The sequence below is a fragment of the Triturus cristatus genome, chromosome 4_1, assembly GCF_964204655.1.
Source record: "Triturus cristatus chromosome 4_1, aTriCri1.1, whole genome shotgun sequence".
Taxonomy (NCBI): Eukaryota; Metazoa; Chordata; class Amphibia; order Caudata; family Salamandridae; genus Triturus; species Triturus cristatus.
In genome coordinates, this window is record NC_140585.1 from 1,125,675,383 (window position 1) to 1,125,697,123 (window position 21,741).

At 43.6% G+C, this 21,741-nt stretch overlaps 1 protein-coding gene across 1 annotated transcript in view; it reads right to left on the reverse strand.

The window, feature by feature from the left end:
- The window catches only part of LOC146856132 (uncharacterized), a 376,777-nt gene extending 355,301 nt beyond the window's left edge, over positions 1-21,476 (reverse strand). The window contains exons 1-4 of the mRNA XM_085651211.1: positions 21,275-21,476; positions 19,452-19,578; positions 9,182-9,295; positions 6,544-6,639 (exon numbers count right to left, since the gene is read on the reverse strand). Coding sequence (XP_085507337.1) covers positions 6,544-6,639; positions 9,182-9,295; positions 19,452-19,578; positions 21,275-21,298 — 361 coding nt within the window. The 5' untranslated portion in view covers positions 21,299-21,476. The remainder of the gene's footprint in view (positions 1-6,543; positions 6,640-9,181; positions 9,296-19,451; positions 19,579-21,274) is intronic.
- Between the last annotated feature and the right edge of the window lie 265 nt (positions 21,477-21,741).

Genomic DNA, 21,741 nt, shown 5'->3' on the forward strand with positions numbered 1-21,741 from the left:
GAATATTGGTGGTCAGGGCTTTTTTAGGGTTTAGGGTGGGTAAGGGTGTGAGGTGGTAAGGGTGTTTTTAGGGGCTGGTAAGGTTCTTGAGTGGTAAGGGTATTTTTTGAATTTAGTGTGGGTAGGGGTGATAGGTGGCAAGGGTATTTTTAGGAATTGGGCTGGGTAGGGGTACTGGGTGGTAAGAGTGTTTTAGGGGCAGGTAAGGGTATTGGGCGGTAAGGTTATTTTTAGGATTTGGGATGGGTAGGGGTATTGGGTGGTACAGGTGTTTTCTAGGGTTTAGGGGCAGGTAAGGGCATTAGGTGGTAAGGACATTTTTAGGGATAACAGAGGTGGGTAAGGGTATTCAGTGGTAGGATTATATTTATGGGTGTTTGGGTTTAGGGGTTGGGGTTGATAAGGCGATAAATATATTTATATACACAATACATATATATCTATCTTTGAGTATATGTGTGTATATATATTTATATTCACTGAAAAAACCATAGGTTTCAGGCCTGATATAGTTAGGAATTAGCATTTAAAAAACCTTTGTAATTCACTGAAAAAACCATAGGTTTCAGGCCTGATATAGGTGATCAGTGATGTCATGAATGATGTAATATGTGTCATCATCAGCAGTGGATTGCGGGCGCGCGAGATGTAGTTAGTACAACTAACTATATCGGAGGAATTTCAATGGTTTTGTTCGAGTGAAATGTCCAGCTAACTTTAACACCCCTAAAACCTATTGTTTTTTCAGTGAATTTCTAAGGTTTTTTAAATGCTAATTCCTAACTATATCAGGCCTGAAACCTATGGTTTTTTCAGTGAATTTCAAAGGTTTTTTAAATGCTAATTCCTAACTATATCAGGCCTGAAACCTATGGTTTTTTCAGTGAATTTCAAAGGTTTTTTAAATGCTAATTCCTAACTATATCAGATCTGAAACCTATGGTTTTTTCAGTGAATTTCAAAGGTTTTGTAAATGACAATTTTTAATGTATTGTTATACTGATTTTTTTGATACTGATTTACTACATTTTGTAAACTATTTATTTTTAGATATTTTTTTTTTATTACATTATAATTACATTATACATTACAATACAAAATATACTTTCTCAGAATGAATTACTTTAGTTTAAATACTTGGCAAATAGGCAACAGACTTAAGTACAGTAGCTACAGTTGTTGCAATGGGCAACACAATTTCAAACACAAAGCAACATTGAGCTCAATGTGAATTTCTAGTTAAACGCAATTAGTTACTTTATGGATTACTTTTCTAACCACAGGACTGGATCCTAGATTCAGTCCTTGGACATCTCCTGTAAGCAGTTGAGTAAAAGCGTTTTGGTTACAGTAGTTATTTTTAAGGAATATTATTGTATTTTAAAAGTTGACACTTAGAAAAAATTTCACTTAGAATCACCAATGTTATCCTATGGCAGAAAATTCACTTAGCAAGTAAGTAGTGTTATCGTTACTTTTTCTTACTCAGTGGAGGATCCTGGATCCAGCACTGGCCAACCTCCTGTAAACAGTTGAAAGAATGTGTTTAAGTCATACAGACGATGTTTTAGGAATGTTTTTAGTTTGTAAAAATAGACACTTGGAAACTTTTCTGCTGAAAACCACACAATGGATTCCTATAGAAGGAAATACAAGTTACTGGTAAGTACGCTTAGAATTACTTTTCAGAGTCAGTGCTGGGCTAAAAGATGCAGCCCTGGGTTCTCTCCTGATAACAGGTGAGTAAATCGGAATTCGGAGTTCGGCTGATTTTAGAGGAATATTTATACGTTTCAAAAATGGACACTTAGAAACTTTTCTGCTGAAAACCACACAATGGATTCCTATGGAAGGAAATACAAGTTACTGGTATGTACGCTTAGAATTACTTGTCAGAGTCAGTGCTGGTCTAAAAGATGCAGCACTGGGTTCTCTCCTGATAACAGGTGAGTAAATCCAAATTCGTAGTTCGGCTGATTTTAGAGGAATATTTGCACAATGGTGAAGGAAGGGAGCGGGGTCTGAGGTGACCTGTGCAAACACGCCCTGTGGCGCGTTTTAAGTTGGGGAATTAATTCCTCTTCAATCCTGAGGTCCCCTGGGGACCAACTAGCCCACCAGGTACCTCCAGTATGCGCCAGGAGGCTGCATTGCAGAGAGGTGTTCAGAGCACACGCCCCTTTTTACAACACTCTGCAACGCAGCTCCGTGGCGCTTACTGGAGGTACCTGGTGGGCTAGTTGGCCTCTAGGGGACCTCTGGATTGAAGAGGAATTCATTCCCCAACTTAAAACGCGCCACAGGGCGTGTTTGCACACATATCACCTCAGGCCCCGCCCCCTACCTTCACCACTGTGCAAACGCTCCCCGTGGGGTATTTTAAGTTTGGGGATTAAGGCCCCTTGAATCCTGAGGTCCCCTGGCGGCCAACTAGCCCACCAGGTACCTCCAGTATGCGCCAGGGAGCTGCGTTGCAGAGAGGTGTTCAGAGGCCACGCCCCTTTTTACAACACTCTGCAACGCAGCTCCATGGCGCTTAGTGGAGGTACCTGGTGGGCTAGTTGGCCCCTAGGGGACCTCTGGATTGAAGAGGAATGAATTCCCCAACTTAAAACACGCCACAGGGCGTGTTTGCACACATATCACCTCAATCCCCGCCCCCTACCTTCACCACTGTGCAAACGCACCCCGTGGCACGTTTTAAGATGGGAGATTAAGTCCCCTTGAATCCAGAAGTCCCCTGGCGGCCAACTAGCCCACCAGGTACCTCCAGTAAGTGCCGCGGAGCTGTGTTGCAGAGAGGTGTAAAAAGGGGCGTGGCCTCATTACACCTCTCTGCAACGCAGCCCCCTGGTGCATACTGGAGGTTCCTGGTGGGCTAGTTGGCCCCCAGGGACCCCCAGTATTCAAGGGGAATTAGATCCCCCTCTGCAAATGCGCCAGGGGGGGCGTTTGCAGAGTGGTGCAAGGAGGGGGCGTGGCCTTCTTTTTTTAGAAGGGGGGCTGTGTAGCCCCCCCTTCTTTTTCTAATTTATTGGCCCTTGGGACCCCATGCCCCAGGGCCTGCCCCCAATAATTTTTTTTTTTAACAAAAATCGGGAATGGGGCCGCGTGGCCCCCCTCCCAAGGCCTTAATTTGCCCCAGGGACCCCATCCCCTGGGGCATGGCCCAATTTTTTTGTTTGTTTTTTGAAGGGGGGCTGCCTTGCCCCCATCCTGTGGCCCCTTTTGACCCCGGGGACCCCTTCCCCCGGGGCCATTTTTTTAATTTGTATTTTTTATTTTTAGGAGGGGGGCTGCGTGGCCCCACTCCCGGGCCACTACTGGCCCCAGGGACCCCATCCCCCGGGGCCTGGCCACCTCGTTGGGGACCATGGGGGGGTCCCCAATCCCCCCACGGTCCCAGCCGGCTCCCCGCTTCCTGCGGGAGCCGGCATTGCTTTTCCACATGGGGAGCAGCTAACATGCTGCTCCCCATGTGGAAAAGCAATCTGCTTTGCTTGAATGAAGCGAGAGCAGGTTTCCCTGCGCTCGCTTCAATGAAGCAAAGCAGTTTGCAATGGCAGGGTGGGAGCCGCGAGGCTCCCGCCCTGCCATTGCAAACAGCAGTTTCCCGGGGGTGGGCACCCCGGGACACTGTAGGAGCCGGCCCTGGGGGTTGGCGGTCCCCAGGGCCATCATTGGCTCCTGGAGGGGGGTGGTGGTCCCCGGGGCTTGGGGGTCCGTAACAGAACCCCCTATTTTAAATATTTAGTGCCCCGGGGAGGGGGCGGTCCCCGGGGCGTGTTGGGGGGCTGTGAGCCCCCCTGCATACATTTCCATAAAGCCCTGGGGGGTGGTGGTCCCGGGGCGCCTCTGGGCCCCCCATTATCATTTACATATTGCCCCCGGTACTTGCCCCCCCAGGGGCTAAATAAAAATGAAGCGCGGGAGCCCGCGCTTCGTTTTTTTTTCGACAGCGGGATGCGCGGACCCTAAGCGCATACCCCGATTTCTTTTTTTTTTAAATCTTCTTTTGGCCTTGGGGGTCCTTGTGGGACCCCCTGAGCAGGCCTAGGGGGTCAGGGTGTTTCTACCCTGCCCCCTTGTCGTGTTTTGCGCCTTTTTTCGGTTTTCTTGTGCCTCGGTTCTACCGAGGCACAAGATGGCTGCCAACACTTCCTGATTCAGTGTTGGCAGCCAATTAGCATTCAGCTTGTGCTCGGGAGGGTGCGGGGAGGGTGCGCGGATCCTCCGAGGCCATAGACATATCTATCTTTTTAACTATAATTTTCTCAGGAACTACTATACGGATTTACACCATTTAAGCAAAAGGCACGAGTCTGAACTGAGGACTACCTCTTTGCCAAATTTGGTGTAATTCCGTTCAGCAGTTCGGGCTGTAGCTGCGTCAACAGGTCCTATGGGAAAATGCATGGGGAAAATGTGTTTTGGGACCCCCATTTTTTCTCAGCCCCCGCTTGACGAATCACCGTGCAATTTTCAGGATAGGAGCGGACCGAAGCTGGCCAAAAGTTTGGAAAATTTTGCGAAGATTCGTCAATCGGCGCCAACGTTATTCCAAATAGAATGTTGCGGATTTCCTATGAAAAATAGGTCCTAACTATATCTACCTACTGGCGGCCGCTCCAGATCAAATTGCCACTCGACCTCGTAAACCCAAGGATGACGACGCCTTGTCTTGAACCACCAAAATTATTTATTTGACGGCTGTTGTCGGACGCGTTTCGCCGGCGCAGCAGGCTTGCTCACCAACCATTTCACTGCCGCTTGTGCCTGTGATCAAGGACAGAAACATGTCTGAAACGGGTAAGGCAAGTTGATTTATGCCTATGTATTGTTGGCTGCGCTGTTGCCTTATGAAACTGAGTTTGCCGATGGAGAGTATGTCCTAAAGTCGTGGGCACTTGTGGAAATTAATTAATAAAAAGCACGGCGGTCCAGCCATGTCTCATAGTGTCTGTCCACCAACTCTTTCAGGACTTGCTCATACACAACAGCTGCATTATCTACCATCACATGGGTGCTAGAGAGGCTGGAGATAAGTTCTCCAAAAGCTGATCTCTTTAGCCTTGTGTTAGCTATTGAAACAACATGGGGTTGCAATCGAAACCTCTGGTGACCTCTAAATGACATATTGGTTGATGGCTATGCAGGATCTGTGCTTAAAAAAAGAAAGCAGGAAACAAAATGACTGGATTGGGCCTGTCTTTCTGGTCTTCAACGTTTACTTGTTTCTGTACAGAGGGAGGGGTGGGAGACCCACCCTGCACATGCTGCTCGTGACTCCAGTGGGCTTTGCTTTGACTCATATTTAGGTTCGTGCCAGGGATGAGATGTGGTTTTATAAATACCCAAACGTCATTGAAGGTCAGTGTTCTTGAAGGAAGTTTTAAATATAAGAAATTGGCCTCTGTCAACTTCTCAAATTTGCGGAAGGTTTCGTGTGTGTGTAATAGTGGGTGAAAAACGTACAAAAAGTAGGTATTTTGTGAGGGAAACAAACAAGCAAACTGCGAAGGATACTTTTGTAAAGGAAAATCTTTTTGTTGAAAATTTCTCCTGTAGTGGCAATGTTTTGGAAATATGCTCCATCTTGAAGTTTCTGAATCCTCTGACTTGGCAGATTATTGGAGTGGGTGTCAGGTGACACAGTTTTCTGGTAGTTTCTTATTCTCTCTTGGAATTCAGTCCTTAACCTAAGCCTTGCTTTTTCCTGACAAACTTCCTCAATCCCAAGAACACTGATGGGGTCTATCCAGGGTCTTCAAAGACTAAACCGACTTGATCATAATTTTTTATACTTTCTGAGCCCAATTCCTGGGTGATTCTTACTTAGTGCAAATAGATGGGAGCTTAATTCATCAGTTTATCTTCTAATTAGTCATCAGTCCATTTTCCTTTCACACTTCACCTTTTGTGCAGGGACACCCATTTTGTGTTCACAATGATGTCTCTGGATGTTCATGGAGTAGGACTGCACAATATTGTCTTCTGATCTTACTAGCCATTCAAGCCTCCAAGATGTTTCACCCTATACTCTGTTAAGCACCTCTTCCCATCTCTCTCTCTGTAGTTATACTTTCTTTAACCTCGGTGTAGGTATCCTACGTTTTTCATGGCTTGAAGTGAAAGGCTTAATTCCTTCATGTAAGACTGTTCCTGCACTCTTCATATGACTTTCTCAGTGAACGTGGAGGGTTTTTGCAGCCTTATTTATGTGTGCATGCTGTCTGTGGAGGGCGAACCATTTACCTCATCAGTCAGCTTGTTTTTTTTTTTGCGACACAGCCAATCTTATCATGCTTTAGTGTCACAAGCACTCTGTGTTTCATGCTGACCTAGAGTTCTTCTGGCACCAAACTAACAAAGATGTAAACAGCACACACTACCTGCTTGCACAAAAACCTAGTATGTCCACCCTAGGCTGCTTAACCCTCTGACGCATGTACGACCATACACTAGTCTTCCCTACGCTAATACAGTGCATGACTTTCAGATGATATTCGTTCATTCACTCATTTACCATCAGTCATTCGTTACCTGATCTGGGATTATCAGCATTTTCCCTTTTCGTGCTGCAAGGGTCTTGATGTGGGGTTTCCAAGAATAACACATTAGGCTCATCGGTCAGGAGACCTGTTCAGCATAAATAACACAAAAGCTATGATTGTTTTTTTCCACACAAAAAACTCTTTTCACATTGACCACTGTACAGTGGCCCAAGTGCAAAAATCACTCTGGTCAGCCACCAGAAGACCTACGATTATAGCTGTGTGTCTACGAAACCCCTGAAAAAAGAACTCATGCAAGTATATGAGTGGAAGAAAATACATTAAGTGCTTCCAGTAACTTTTTGGGAGAGAGAGTGATAAAAACACGTCCAAATATGTCTATGCTTTACATATTGGAAGTAAAAAGCTTTCACGAGAGAAAAATGGTAATCAATATTAAGGTCAGGGGAATGTGGAAATATTACTATTTTACAAATTTTGTCTTAACACCTTACGGATACAGAGTCTTTTGGAGTATTAAGGAGACCGCAGATCCAAGGATCAGTTTTGCCTCTCACCAAAAATTCACACTCACAAGCTCAGGTGGTTTGAAAGATAAAAGAAGCGCATCAGCCAGTTGCAGCTACCAAGTATTCCACGCCTCCACAGCTAGAAGCCATGTTTAAAATATTGTGCAAACCACGACTTCCTGCTACAAATGTTGGAATTATTTTGCCTATTTCAAGCCTTACAGAAGTCCATGAGGGGTTTACCAAAAGCAGGGAGTACATTGACCATATAGGGCAAAAGTCAATATATCATAGGTAAGCAGGATAAAATTTAAAAATGAGCTTTTAAATGGATAATGGATGGATATGTGAAAACACCACTGCTGGAAAGGAGTCTCTAACCCCACAGGAATTAATGCACAGTTGAATTAATTCAGGGGTGATTTTTCAAAGAACTCTTTGGCTGCCGGATAGTCATGAGGTTTACCTCTGACAATTATTAGAGTAAGAGTTGACCTTTTCTTTGCACAATTGTCACCACAATCAACGCATGTTATTATTCCGTTATTGAATTTATGAACACAATAGTGCATATTGCTGACAATGACAACCATCTATCACAGGCCCGTCACTATCCGTACCTCACCGCCGATTAATTATCCGGTTAGAGCACGGACATGACGGCACAGAACCACATGATTTATATGTGCATTCACTGAAGCAAATTTTCCTATCTGTGCGTTTGTCTGTATTGTTTTTACGTTCTTAACTCACTACAGGTATAAAACCATAGAGGGAATTCCCCTCTTACCCATATCGCACCTTAGCGAGTGCTTCACATATCAGGTCACATATATTTTATTGACCACACTTTAATCACTTTCCAAACATAAAGGTCCTGAAGAAAGCCAGATCACTACCAAGGCCTGGCTGAAACATTTTGATCCCAGTGGATGTGGGAGACCATAGTTAACTCCATACACATCCGCCGCCTTGCTTTTAATACTGCCAAGGGTCCACCAATGAAATAACCCTCGTGGGTAGTGGGACCCTAGGACAGTTTTTAACTTACACTCACACACCATCACTGCACACTCACTCACCCCCAAAAAAACGCTCTACTGTAAACAGGCGTCGCAGCATATCCGGGGCACGCTCGGTGCCATCGGGTGGGGCCCGATGATGAAGCATGCCACCAACTAGGTTGGTGGGTGAGGGCTTTCATAAGAAATAGTATTTCTTTGATTTGAGAAACACAAACTTTGATGCTTCCTTTTTTCAGGATAGTTCCTTTTGATTATACATATTTTTCCTTCTTGTCACTAAGGGCCTGATTTACAGTTTGGCTGATGGCATACTCCTTCACAAACAGTTATCGCATCCGCTATATTACAAGTGCCATTGAATATGATGCACTTGTAATACAGCAGGCAGGATATCTGTCCTGTTTGTGACAGAGTATCCCTTCAGCCACACTCTAAATCAGGCCCTAAATTCCTCGCAAGTCATTGGGGCTTACGCGGGCAAGGATAGAGGTGCAAAGCCCATTTGTCCCAGGAGTTTCAGCCATGAAAATTATAATAAATATACTGATAGTTAACTAAAACCATACCAGTGTATATGCAGAGAGCACATAATAAAAAAGTAAATAGATTAAATGTTGAAAGTACAAGAAATCTTCAACAAGATTTTATTTTCATCAACCAGTTGTTAATATTTTGCACTACTCAGTGTGAGCAGTCTTATGGATGCAGGGGAGCCATACACTGTGTACGCCTGAAGCATGCCTGGACATGAAAGACACAAGACCTGACAATACATGTTCAAGCTGGATGCCCTACTAGTGACAACAAGTGAGACTAATTTGCACTACAGGAGTATGAGAGGATTACAAAAAGGAGAGGTGCGCCAAGTTCTCTTCAGAGGAGGGTGAAGTGAACCTTAGATGATAGCTAAAATTAAAATAATAGACACTCAAATTTGAACAATGAAGGCAGATCCTAAATGATTGGTCTCAAGAGATGCCAAGATGATGTCAATCCCAATCTGTTCGAAAAAGCTGTCCATGCCAAACTGTCAAATGCTCCAATGTACAAATTTAAAACAAAGTCAACCAACGACAACAGAATAATAATATCTTTCAATACTTAATGGAGCACTTTTGCGTTGAATACTCACTTGAAGGAGGGTTCACGCTGCTGACTTCCGTCTCGAAGTCTGGAAAAAGTGCAGAGCGCAGCTCGTTCTTTTCTTTTGGTCGCAATGAAAAGACTGAGGTGGCAATCAGCGGGCCTGTTGAGTAAAGAAAACTGAAATTTAAAATGGATATATAGGATATCATAAAACTATAGGAAACACCATAAATGTTACTATGGTGAAAATTGTCAAGTATTACTACATGTTGTCCAACTCATTGTGAATAAACGAAGTGCAGTCACGTAGGTGGGATAAGTTGAAAGATGTGAATGGGTAATGCCAGCTCCCTGTACGAGGAAGGTGGCAGCTAAGAGATTAGCACTTTACCCATTTTATTCTGGCATATTGCTTTCTCATGCAAGGTTTTGTATTGCATGAGTCTGAAATCCTCAAACCCTCAAGTTCAAATCCTCAAACTCGTTGGGAGTCTACATTTGAGTAACCATCAATCCTTTTTAACACAACACAAACACTAGCAGGCCCCGCTGGACATTGGGAACTGAGATAATCATGCACTGCGGTTTAGTCCACTTTTTAGATCCCAACGCTGCTATGAAGTGGCTTCAATCACAAACCAGCACTATACAAAACTTTTAGATAAATAAAGTGTAGTTGTCCAAGGGGACATGTCACCGATCAAAATGTATCTCCATAAGAGGTAGGGGAAACGACAGCAATATTAGGTTAGGGGTTTAGATGTTTGGTACCCGAGGATAGTTTCAGGGCCGCTTGATGCTTCACTGGCGTGCCCGTACACTCAGGAGAGCAGAAGTGTACCAGTAGTCATCAATAGAGCTTCTTTTGCACTGGGTTGCGTTCGGCACCACGGGCGCTCAGCCTTCACCTTGTGATCACCTGAAGGTCAGCAGTCCTGGGAAGCCACTGTCCCAGCCAGACTGCTGGTAAGTGCAATCCCACAGGGGGTTTTATAATCAGCAGTTGTAGACCATGCCAGGTTCGACTGGAGAGCAGGGACAGTCTCCAAACAGGGACTTCAGCACTTCGGCAAAGGTACCCCCATATGCACCTCTGGCACATTCACAGATGCAGCCCTGCATGGTCCGTTCAGCAATACACCAGATGCAGTTTTCCCGCATAGGCCGTTCAGCAATTCGGCAGAGGCAGCCCAACACAGGCTGTTTGGCAACAGGTAATCACATCCCTGACCGAGCCCTCTGTAATCATGTTTGCATGGAGTCACAGATACTGCCTGGAAACTAAAGCAGTCTGGGTGGTGCCCTTTAACTCCAAGGTCCTCCTGGGTCTCACTCAACAAGTCTGCTTCTTCTGGGCACCCCACACCCACCAGGCACATTCTGGACCTCGCTCTCTCCTCATTCAGGGTAGGCAGGTTCCTTTGCTCTGGTCATACTGATGATCCTTCTTAAAACAAAATATGCGACCGCAACCTTACTAAAATCATACAAAATGCAAACAGCTCTTGCAGAATAAATTCAAAGCATAAATCAGCTGATATTAATACTTCGATTGTTATCAGCAGGATCATTATAATCCTACTAAAATACCGTCAACAAATTTTTATAGGTAACCTGGATATCGTAATATGTGTTCTGTTTATCATATGACACCACATAAATTGATGCAAAAAACTTTCCATCTTAAATCAAAAATAGAATACTTGTGTAAATAGAAACAATTTTTCATAAAAAAATAATTTATCACTTAAATGTTGCACAATGCTTCCCAAAGCAATATGTGTTTGATAATGACAGTCTATCCGTTGTTTGGGGCTTTCTACCATCAGTAGGTAGACCACCCAAGAGGAGGACAGGCCCAAAGAGTTATATATCCAATGTCTCTGATTACTTGGAGCAATGGTCTTCAATCAAATTGTGTTTCTTAAAGGTCTTGTCCAGCGAGTGCCTTGTATTTTCGGCAACGCGTTTCAGCCTGTTTGTTCAAGGGCTCTTAAGGTCTGAGCAAGGGTATGTACATTCACTTAAAAGGAATATATTAAAACCTTATTGTCAGGGGGTCACAACGACACCTTCTCAAACCAAAAGCAATGAATGATGCATCAATAAAAATTTAAAAAATAACTGCACATGCATAGCAAGCACTGTTCAGTGGCGTGCAAAGAAAATAGAAACCTTAAAAACCTTTTATGCAGTGCATAACCCCCTTGTGTATGGTGCTCATACAGTGGCTGTTTATCTGTACATACGGTGTAACTGTTAAGGTATCTCACTGGAAAAACAGCATGTGTGAAAACAGCATGCCAAGAGGCCAAGAGTGTTAAATTGAGGCCGGGCAGTGTGGGCTCAGAGGGTATATTTGATATCTACCAATGTGTCAAGGGTGAAGCTTACCCAATGTCTTCCTGCTTGCATTGACACAGACCAGCCAGTGAGGTAGCGGATCTCACTCAGGCCAGACTGGGTACCAGGCGTTTTGGTGTGCTGCCGGGCTAGGGGCTGATTTCACTGCGGTGGGGGCTGATTTCGTTGATGGGGATCCCAGTCAACAAAATCAGCCCCCAGCTTGGCAGCACACCAAAATGCCCGGTAGCCAGTCGGGCCCTGTGAGCTGGGAGGTGCGGTCACAGTGGAAAACGCAATCACTAAAACTGGACATGGCCAGGTTATCAGACATAGCACAACAAATCACTAAAGAGCTGTGAAGACAGTTGGGAGAACATAACTCACGAACTGGAAGAGTTCTCTACTTCTGGATAGCGGGAAACGAATCACGCGGTTGCTTCCGTATTGCCATATGAGTCGCGTCCACGTAGCTCAGATGCTTTTGATGAGCCTTGGCATATAATGGTGAGCTGAGACGCAGAGTGGTGTGGCCGAGTGCTGCACAGTCACATGGTGCTGTGCTGGTGCTGGAGCATTGCCCGCCATCTTGGCGTAGTGAATGGAAGCTACGGGACTTTTGGAGGGACATGGAGAAGTGGTGACTCAGCCCGGATTGGATGAATATTCTGGGTTTCTGAGTGTCTGGCAAAGGATGAACGGATTACCCTGGCCTCATATGTGATAGGTTTGACATCCTTTGACGTGAAAGTTAAAGGTCTGGTCTGGTGGTGAAGAGATCGAGCACCATCTTGAAGAGAGCAAGCATAAGATGTCATATATGTATATATGGATCAAATGGACCGATATGGCGGAGACGAGATAAGGCACCATCTTGAAGGGAGCGAGCATTGGATATTATATATGTATATATCAATCAAAAGCGGTGGCTGCCCTTGATTAATGATACATAGTCTATGTAAAGTTTGGAAAATTAATCCGAAATTTTAAACCTGCTAATCTATGCCTTGTCATATATGAAACTGGTGCACTGTTAAAAAGATGGCCTATTATAAACACTGCATCAATGTATAGAAAAAGAAAAAGTATACGTGTATCAAATTGTTAATTTCAAAATGTACATACAATCTAGCAAAATAGGACATAAGAGGTACAATAAAATGTTTTATTACAATTCAGAAGCACAATGCTGAAAGATGCCACACATAACGATGTTGGATTCTAATTAAAGCCCACAGTTCATCATGGTTGGTTAGCCCGTGTGTGTGTATTCAATATTTTTGGCTTCCGTTTTTAATAAAAGGGATTCCATTGAGTTACGCCTTGAGTCCGTGTTTGCAACAAATAGGACTGACCACTTAATCTCGTTTTCTGAATGATTTCCATCTTCGAAATGTTGTACTAACGGTGCTGTAGCTGTTTTACAACTGTTCTGCTCGATTTTCCCGGCCTTCTTGTGAGGAAAGGTGATTGAATGTGACTTCAGTCTCTTACCATTCAAGTCTAAGGGTTAGAGTAGTGAATGGAGCCTATTTACTAGGCACTTCGACATGATCCTGTGCTCTTCCCCATAGATCAGGGCTTGCACACATAGCCTAGGGGATAGATTCGTTAGTATTAGGGATAACCTGTCCTGTAGTGAGGGTATTTCATGGAGCCGTGCTGAATTCAGGCCTGGTAGGCCTCAAACGGGAGAGACTCCATCTTTCTTTCTGCTCCGGCAGCTTGGGATGCTTCTAGGTCAAATGTAATGTTTTAGTTATGAGGTGTTATTTGCTTGGAGAGAACCGGTTCAGGCCGGCCCTTATCGAAGGATTGTGTTTTTCTTCATGCCGAAGACACTACATCAGGCCGGCCGGCTGGGAACGTGTCCTTGGTACGGGGAGGTACAAGAATTTGGTGGGCGGCAGGTTACGGGCCGGAATTTTCCATGAGGAAACGCACCTCTATATTAGTGAAAGTCTGAGGCAGTTACATGTTCAGTCCGTAGGCGGCATCTAGCCGTTAGCAGTAAAGCTACTACTTATTCCAGGGAAGACAGACGCCATCTTGGAGGCGGAGAAAAACCGAGAGACAGATACTCTCATAGCAGAATAGCCAGAGAGGAGAGAGTAGCCGATAAGGAAGAGGTCCCAATGACTCGGAGAAGGGTGAAGGGAACAGCGCATAGTGGTGCAGACGTGTATCCGTGACTGCGGAGGTGTGACTTCCAGGCGAGCCGAGGCACAGACAAGAAGGGAACCTAGATGACCACTGAGTGCAGGCTACACACTACTAAGGTGATGTCGACCCTTTCTTATTAGAGTGCACAACTTAATCTTTCACTTTTCTTTGCAGGTTATGTGTTATATTGTAATGTTATGTGATTGCGTATATAATGAGTAATAAAGTACCCAGTTTGTAGTGAACCAACATGTGCTGCGTGTTCTTGTATGAGAGGGTAGCCTATTCTTCTAGTCAGCTGCGGCTACATGAACAGATGTTAACCCTGATCAGGTAAGTGGTAACTGAATAAGGGAGAGAGGAGCCCCTCGAACCGGAGAACAGGCTATGCTCGAACTGGCAGTCCTTGTGTGATCTGATGAATAGTGAGACTGATTCCCTTTTTGTATGTTATGGTGCTCATAGGATGAACTGTCGTATGAACTGTCGTCTGGGTAGAGAGGTCTGGATCCGTATGGGATCGCGAGGCCGCCGATTGTGCTGAGACTGCCGTCTGGGTAGAGAGGTCTGGATTCGTATGGGATCGCGAGGCCGCCACTTGTGCTGAGACTGCCGTCTGGGTAGAGAGTTCTGGATTCGTATGGGATCGCGAGGCCGCCACTTGTGCTGAGACTGCCGTCTGGGTAGAGAGGTCTGGATTCGTATGGGATCGCGAGGCCGCCACTTGTGCTGAGACTGCCGTCTGGGTAGAGAGGTCTGGATTCGTATGGGATCGCGAGGCCGCCACTTGTGCTGAGACTGCCGTCTGGGTAGAGAGGTCTGGATTCGTATGGGATCGCGAGGCCGCCACTTGTGCTGAGACTGCCGTCTGGGTAGAGAGGTCTGGATTCGTATGGGATCGCGAGGCCGCCACTTGTGCTGAGACTGCCGTCTGGGTAGAGAGGTCTGGATTCGTATGGGATCGCGAGGCCGCCACTTGTGCTGAGACTGCCGTCTGGGTAGAGAGGTCTGGATCCGTATGGGATCGCGAGGCCGCCGATTATAAGAGGTCTTGGTATGTATGAGTAGGAATTCCCTGTCCTTAGGTGGTAGATATATGTGGTTACCTATTGTAAATAGGCCCTAGGGAGGGGGAGGGGGTAACGTTCTGGCTGGGTTAGTGAGGCTCTGATGAGTGGGTTCTATCTGATCCGAAAACCCAAGCAGAACAACAACGTATCTGGGATCTATGTTGTAGAGGTCGGTTCGCGAATGGTTGGATGATTTGTCTTATATGTGGGTTGGCATAAGGACACCAGACACAGTAAATAACGTTTATGGTGTTACAGCAGAAATTTTCAAACTGTATGTTTAGTGTCATTGATGATCATTTCTTTGGAATTATTAGTGTAATTACAGGCTGTAGAATGTTCACATTTGTGTTGGCCTGTAACTGGAGGGAGCTCCAGAATTGTTTTCAGACGCTTTAAGTGCTGCTGTAAATGTTTGACTCTTGAACAAAAGCAATGGATTCAGCTCATCAAATGTTACCAACATTTTCCAATTATTTTTAATTATATTCTTTATTTTGTTGGTAATGGTGAAAAATGTCAACAGGCTTTAGGTACTAAAAGACTTTCTCTAGGTGTAAACCATGCCCTTTTTAGAGCATCTTCACCAATTTCTTGGGATACCCCCGGCTGGTAAGATTTCCACAGAGAATTTCACCATTCGCAAAGTAATCTTCTTTGTGGCTGCAGTTTCTACCTATACGTAGAAACTGATCCATCCCAGGGAAGGCTGCTTTTATAATGTAGGAGAGTATTGCGGTCTGTGGGTTTGGTGTATAGATCAGTGTATATACGGCACACTCTGTAGTAATCCACAGGTTTAAAAGTTTAATCTCTCCTTACTTTTTGTCATCATGAAATGGAGGTCCGGTGACCTGTCATTCAGCCATCCGTGGAAGTTGTTTAATTTAGACTCTGAAACCCTGCCAGATCAAGAAGATGTCTATATACCTATGCCAAGATTTTATGTTGACAATGTATATATTATCAATGCCATAAATCCATTTGTCTTAGAAGTATGCCACGAAGATATTTGCTATATCTGGGTAAATGCACATCCCATAGCTATTTCTTTCACTTGTAAGTAGAGATCATTCTTGAAAGCAAAGGCACAAAGTGGCAAGGGAGCTGAGAAAATTGTTGGGGACTGTTATGGGCTGAGATTTTTTAGCCAAGACATTTTCCATAACTGCCAGGGCTTCATCTTGGGGGATGTTGGTATAGAGGGACTTAATGCCCATTGTTACCAGCACTTAGTTGTCTATGGCAAAAGTTATGCCCTTGTATTTAGTAATGAAGTCCATGGAATCTTTGATATATGATTCGGTCTCTTGTGCTGGTGGTTTGAGAAAAAAAACTATATATTGAGCAAAAGGCTCAAGTAATTATCCACATCCCAAAAATATCGGGCGCCCTAGCGGATTCTATAAGCTTTTGTGAAACTTTAGAAGTACGTACAATAATGGAACTCTGGGTATTTTTTGTTGAGTAAGTCAAGTTTTTTGTTACTGATACAATTGTTCAATATGGTCTCTTGTGTAATTGGCAGAATCTGATGTTTGAATTCTGTGGTTGGGGGTTTTGTGAGAGTGGACAATAGTGTTCCTTATTGTTAAGCTGTCATAGTACTTCTCTATTGTATTTCTCACTGTCCAGCACTACAATTCCTCCGCATTTTTTGGCAGGTTTGGCTATAATCTGGGGGTTTCATGACAAGGCTTTTGATGCCTGTGTTTCATCGTGTGAAAGGTTCTTGGGTTCAAACAGGTGTTTTTGGTGCATTTTATCAGTCTCCTAAAGAATAGTTTCTTCGAAAACCATCAACTGAGGAGGCATTTCTGCAGTGAGAAGACAAAAACTTGACGTGTTCTTCAAACCAGTTTTCCTTTCTTTGCTCCAGTAGTCCCTGTTAGGAAAATAGATCTGTAATCGTATCTGTCCTAAAAATTATAACATTTCAATTTTAAATTGTGTGGGATCTTGGGTGGTAGAAAGTACAAAGGGCAAGCCTTTGTTGAGAAGGGATTATTCAGCCTCAGTCAAGGCATGGGGTGAAAAGTTGTAAACTGGGTATTCTATAGGAGTTACCACCTGTAAACTTTCCTGTGGGTTTGTAGTTCCCTGGGGTGTTAGACTCTTCTTTTCTCCCTGCCTCTGTATCCTCTGTTTCATCTCCCTCTTCCTAAAACAATCAACTGATCTGAATGTGAAGTAGACTGTTTGTTTTTTGTTGCAGCCTCATGTGTGTCTATACTAGAGTCTGAGGAGGCCTCAGAGAATTATATAATTCTACTCTATGATCTGCTATAGCTTGGAACTTTGTGATTATTAGATGTTTTAGCTGTGACAAAGTCTTCCTTTAGGTAGGGATAAGTGGCCTCTTGATGTTGTATATATTTCGCTACTTTGGTGGTTTTTTGGTTTATAGTAAATTTTCTTAATTCAGTGATTTGCTTGTTGACTTCGTCAAGGAGTTTTATTGCGTCACTGATGGTCTTGTCTTGTAGGATGTCTAATTTGGCGTTTGCAACAGTAACATTGCTGTCACTTCACAGAGAAGGATTGGTTAGTAATTTGGATATTTGTTCTTCCATATAACTGGCTTTGTATGGTTCTGACACGCTAATATTAAGTGGTAAAAAATGTGTAGGTGTGTCTTTCTAGAGGTCTTAAATTGAGAAAAATCCTTGATATCCTGGTACAAGTACTTGTAAGTTTACTCACTATTTTTATTTTATTTATAGTGTGTTTTTAAGCAAGAACCCATACACCCAACCGGGTGCTATCTCACGAACCAAAACGCCATATGGTTAAGCCAATATATCCCCTCTAGAGTCTAGGCTACAAACAAAAGTCATTGCAACTAAAGACAGTAGTACTCTGTCGTAAACAATGGCACGCATGGTGCACCCCTTCAGTCCAGGACCTCTCATAGTTGGGGACAAGCCTTTGCACACGCTTAAATTAGCGCAATACCAGGGCCAAAATAAAAAGTCAGGCTACCAGATACACACAGCCATGCACTTACGGCTGGGAAACATGTAGGATTCAAAAGCAGGGTATTTGGTTAAAGCAAAGGGTGGTGACTAATCTGGTAACATCATACCTACCTAACCATGCAAATATAGCTGATAGTGCAAAATTCTGTTTTCAAACTGTACCCTCTGGTGCTGAATGTGTGTTTTACTGCTTACAGCTTTTTGACAAAAGGCCTACAAAAGTTATAAAAGGGTCAAGTAGTCTTCATTACTTTATGAAGAGATTGGAGTTGGAATGTACCAGAAATACACTGGGCAGATGAGGCTGCGCTTGTTAACTTCTTTGTACATCCTCATAGCTGGAAGGACTGTGATAAAGAACACTGCATCAATGTGCAACCCTTCCTCCAGATGAAGGACCTCAGCTGGTTCGACCCCTTGTACTACCAGCATTTCAATGTCAAGAACACCAAGCCATGTAGACTCCACCTAGTGTCCGGATGAACTCGGAACCACACCCATACCAGGAACCTTGGCATAATCATGGATAGCATACTGTACATGATGTCACAAGTCAAAGAAGTCACTGCATCTTGTTTCCACACCCTGAAGATGCTGAGGAAGATCTTCAAATGGCCCTCAAGCTACACTAAAAAAACAGTCACTCGCTCCCTAGTCATCAGAAAGTTGGACTACAGCAACATCCTCTACGTCGGGATCACCAATCAACTCACCAGAGACTACAAACCATCCAGAACTCAGCCACCAGACTCATCTTGAACACTGAATTCACATCTCACCACGTCACAGGGAGCTTCATGGGCTCCTGATAAACAAACACATTCATTTCAAATTCCTTCCACACACATTCAAGACAATACACAAGTTAGGCCACACCAACCTGAACAGTTGCATCTCCATCCATCAACCCCCCCAGGCACCTCCTGTCTTCAGTATTCCTACTTGCACATATCCCACGCATACACAGAACCAGATCAGGAAGATGGACGTTCTCTTAAATGACCCTGAAGCGTGGAACAACCTCCCATCCACATCGGAGCCTCCTCCTCAAGAATTCTGCAAGAAGCTGAAGATCTGGCTTTTAAATTGACTAATGTACCCTAGGCTGGGCTAGGCACTCACACCTGCTCAGCACCAGGATATCTTTGCGGGTAAGAATGCACTGTACAAATACACATTACTTAAATACCATCACATCATCCTCCGCGATTCCACTCTCACCCTATTACAGCTCTACACTGCTTTGTAGCCAGGTAGTGGGTATGACCATTCATATACATACACAGTATATGGACAGGGAGGTAAATTTTCAATCGCTTATCTGTATTGTCATCACTCCGAGCTAAAGTCTTTCTCTTCTCAGTTCTTCACTTTCCTCCTCCCAATGACGTGTCAGCTCCCTTGTACACAACTCCATAGTACCAACAGAAGTCCAGGTGAGGCCTTGCTCTATTTTATTATAAGCCTTGTGTGGAATAGTTTCATTAAAAAAAGTTACCATTCCATTAATATTTAGGTTTAAGGGAAATATGAGCTTTAAAAAAAAAAAAAGGAAGGAAGGAGATAAGGAGGTAGATTTGCCTCAATGGACGAGGACTTGGCGCTTAAATGTAAGACTGTGACAATGAAGTATCAGAACTATTCAAATTATTGATGACCGAGCTTTTTTTTTTTTAAATCATTCTTTTTCTTTACAGAGAATTAGTCAAGTACCACCCTCCAACCAAAAAAATAAAAAATCAACAAAGACATGCAACTTCACCGAGTGATATCAAGGCCTGGTGAATTTCCTTCATCACGTTCCTGTAAAGTTCCTTCTGCCATTCATGTAAAAGCTCCCACTCCTCCTCGGAGAAATGTGCGGCAACATCACAAAATGCAACTGGTGCCTGGAAGAGCAAGTGTTATACTTAGGCACGCCATAACAAGAGTGGTGACGTGCAGACGTAACTTTATTTGTGTACACCTTGATTGAAAAATGTCGGAAGAAACTCGTGACAAACTTCAAATTATATTATGACATAAAGCATTTCAATGCGATTCTTGTTAACTCTTAAAACTGTCTTTTGTGGATGTTTTTAAATAAACATTTGCTATAAGTTATGACTCTTTCCTTGCGTTTTTGGTCTCTAAAACCATTTGCCAGAACTAGCATCTGACTCGTTCCCTCCAAACTACACACTTGGCTCTGAGCAGCATTCCTAGAGTATCGCTTCAAAGACAGCTTTCTCTGTTCTTAATATAATGGTCTCAGCGCCAGGATACCCTTGGGGTGACAGATGCGCTTAACAAGAACTAAATACATACATAAATAGGATACTGTACCATACATGAACAGATAAAGGGCTCTCGCTGTTTCAGTTTCCTGAGGCCGAGTCGACCTGGGCTACTTTTCTATTTGGCTGTGAGCTTAATACCATAAACAAATTAGAAATATAATTATAGAGAAACTGCAATTTCTTTCTCGAAAATACAGAAATTAAATTGTAATGTAGGTGCTAGACAAAGTAATTGGCAAATATGTTTCCCACACCCTACATTTGAACATTATCATAATAATTTCAAAGAAACAGCGTCCACACGATTCACTATGGATGTCAAGAATTCTATTTATTTGTTAACTAAACTATGTACAGATAATAAATTATTGATTACAGAGTTTTCTAAGCAGACTATATCAGTGAAATCCTTCGATATGGAAATGTTATCCTCACATCAGTAAATACATGTGGAAGATGTGAATCTTACTCATACATGGGGAACATCTCAGTATTTGCTGACAGCCGTTTTCCTGTGCAGTGTCCAATGAAAGAACATCTCACTGAGTGAATGGCATACGACAGTTTAATAGTGCACGGTTTCCTTATAGAAAGAATAAACTATTCAGCCCCACAGGCCACAGTTACACCGCTCTCCTTATTGGTACTATTTCAGCAAACAAGTCACTACGTACATGTGAAATTCTAAAATATTGGCTGTTGTGTGTCTGTTTTAGACAATATTTTCAAAACTGAAGGATATGTTCTGTTAGCTTGTGTGAATCCGTATTGCTTATTCATACACCTTTCCAAACCTAACAATCTAGTTTCAGCATTTTATTCTTGGAAATCCTTCCTAATAAACTTCCGAAGAGTCACACTTCAACAGGCTTGGGGCCACTATAATTTTATCAATTCTTTCAGAAGGTTGAAATTTTGCAGAAAGTCCCCAGGAATCAAACAACAGAAACTGTCCGTTGAATGAAAACATTAATCGAGAATGTAACCTGAAAATATGCACATTTTGTGCCTAACCTCACCATAAAATGTGTTAAACTGTAACTGGTCCCTAGCCTTCATTCGCCTCATGCACAAAATCAAATTATTCTAATCTAGACCTAGAAATACGAGCCATCGCTGATTTTATGAACAAATATATATAGATTACATAAATATATCAAACAAAAAAACAGATTCTATACAACATCCTGGGTTACGATGCTACTTATGAACAGATACAATGATCTGTTTTGTAGTAATGAATGCATCGTACATGCACTACGTATCCACCTATAAACTCCACCATCTGTCGTCGAGAAGAACTCACCTGACCTGATCCCTGCGGGGCCATTTCTTGTCTGTGTTTTTAAGTGACTCACTCAACCCCTTCTCTAGCTCTACATGTAACACGGGTGCTTCAGGGTGGACTGTGGGTAACTGAGGATGCTCAGAAGAGAGATACTTCTCACTGAGTGAAGCATTCGTACGCTGGAGGGACACTTTTCATCTCCTGTCTGATAAAAGACTTGTGTGTATTGTGCGTAAGTGAGGTTGTTCGGATGAGAGACGCTTCTCACTCTGACAACAACATGCTTTTCGGAGAGAGAAGACTGGCTGCATTCCGTTCGCCGTTAGTGTGCTCTGCGCAAGCGTGGCGCCGGCGCGTCAATTACTTCCTGTGGGCCGGAAACCATCCACACACAGGAAGGTGCTGCTTCCGCCTCCTGGGGGCTGTGCAACACAGTAAGCGTGGATATCCAGCAGGATGTTCTATTTATCCAGCAAGAAAAAGCT